This window comes from Octodon degus, unplaced genomic scaffold (assembly GCF_000260255.1).
Source record: "Octodon degus isolate 3935 unplaced genomic scaffold, OctDeg1.0 scaffold00009, whole genome shotgun sequence".
Classification (NCBI taxonomy): Eukaryota; Metazoa; Chordata; class Mammalia; order Rodentia; family Octodontidae; genus Octodon; species Octodon degus.
The window spans coordinates 29660810-29662337 of record NW_004524585.1 but is presented as its reverse complement, the minus strand read 5'-3'; the positions used below and the strand labels follow the sequence as shown (position 1 = coordinate 29662337).

Sequence of the window (1528 nt, the reverse complement as noted above, 5' to 3'; positions counted from 1 at the left end):
GAGTTCCAGACCAGCCAGGGCAACTTGGTGAGAACCTACCTAGAGCAAAACAGAATCTCATTGTATTTAGACATCACATTTTCCTTATTCAGTCATCCATTCTATGTCTTTGTGTTTGACCTGTGCTTTCTGAGAGGGGACTGTATATATTTAAAATATATTTGCTTTTGGGCTGGGGAGATAGCTTGGCGGTCTAAGTGACTGCTTGACAAGCACAAAGGTCCGGGTTTGATCTGCCCAGAAACCCCAGGCGCGCAGAGCTGGCCACTGACTGTATCCCAGCGCTGGAGAGGCTGAGACAGGAGGATCATTACGAGTCCGAGCTGTGTGACAGAGCCCATGCACCAAGTAAATAAAGACATAAAATATTTGCTTTGGATCTGTTAGCAAAGGTGATGTCCTATGCTTGAATTTTTCAAGATAAGAGTCTAGAGATTATTAAATTATAGGTAGTGGAGAGGGCAATTAAGTTCTGAAAAATCAGTGACCATGTAGAGCCTACCTTCCCTCCTACCCTACCCTAGCATAAAAACTATTTTCAAAGGAGCCATCAGGGCCCAGAATAAAAAGCTATTCACCCTCCAGAGGCCCCTACAGCCGCTTACTCCTTCCTCAGTAGCTCCTGCTCACACACTTAAAATAGCTCTGCTGAGAAAAGAAACTGCACAATTTTAAAGTAGGGCAAAATAAAGGGTAAACAAGAACTCTTTTCACACAGTGTACGTGTGAGAATTCTACTGTCTATGGAGGACTCCGGTATGCGCCCGGCCCTGTGCTATTACAGTCACCCTGTGCTCCCGGCCTGGAAGTCCGCCTGGGGCCTGCGGGGGACACTCGCAATCGTCCCTTCAGTGTGTCATCAAGAAAGAATCTAAAGTGTCCTCGCCTGGACACAGTCCTTATTTTCAGCTGGCCTGTGAGCTATTATTTAATATGTAGCCATAATATGGACTGAGAAACCTGGCAAACGAGCCTAACTCGCTTTCAAAACGATCCTACTAAAATTCCAGCAAAAAAAAAAAAAAAAAAAAAGAAAGAAAAGAAAAGAAAGAAAGAAAGAAAAACTTGCAGTTTTGGGCAAAATATGCCAAATATAGCTTGAAATAGTAAATAATCCTCCAGCAGCGGCATCGGCCAATTAATCCGTGCGTGAACAAAGGGCCTTTTCTGCAGCAGCATGAATGTTGCCTTTATGTTTTCTTTTCTCCCAAGGATGATTTTAGCAAACAGCTGTAGCGCATGTTGACAGATGACAGAGCGGCGGGCTAGCAGGGACACTTTGGCTCAAGGCCGCGAGGGGGCCGCCCGGGGTCGCCGGAGCAGCGCGCGGGCCCGGAGCGCCCCCGGCTCGCCCTTTTCCCCAGTCCGGCGCGCGGCGGCCCCGTCGCCCCACCCCCTGCGCGGCTCGGGTTACCCGCAGCCTCCCGGTTGAACAAACTTGCTGCGGGCGGATTGGCAGCGGCGAGCGCCCGCCGGCCGGGGCGCTGTATTTATTCCTTTACCATCCCGCGGTTCCTTTGTATCCGGC

The 1528-nt window shown here is 49.3% G+C and overlaps 1 protein-coding gene across 1 annotated transcript in view; it reads left to right on the top strand.

Annotated features, from left to right (window-relative positions):
• The first annotated feature begins 1249 nt into the window (after window positions 1-1249).
• Rhobtb3 (Rho related BTB domain containing 3) overlaps window positions 1250-1528 on the top strand; it is a 64356-nt gene continuing 64077 nt past the window's right edge. The window contains exon 1 of the mRNA XM_012512929.2: window positions 1250-1427. Coding sequence (XP_012368383.1) covers window positions 1250-1427 — 178 coding nt within the window. The remainder of the gene's footprint in view (window positions 1428-1528) is intronic.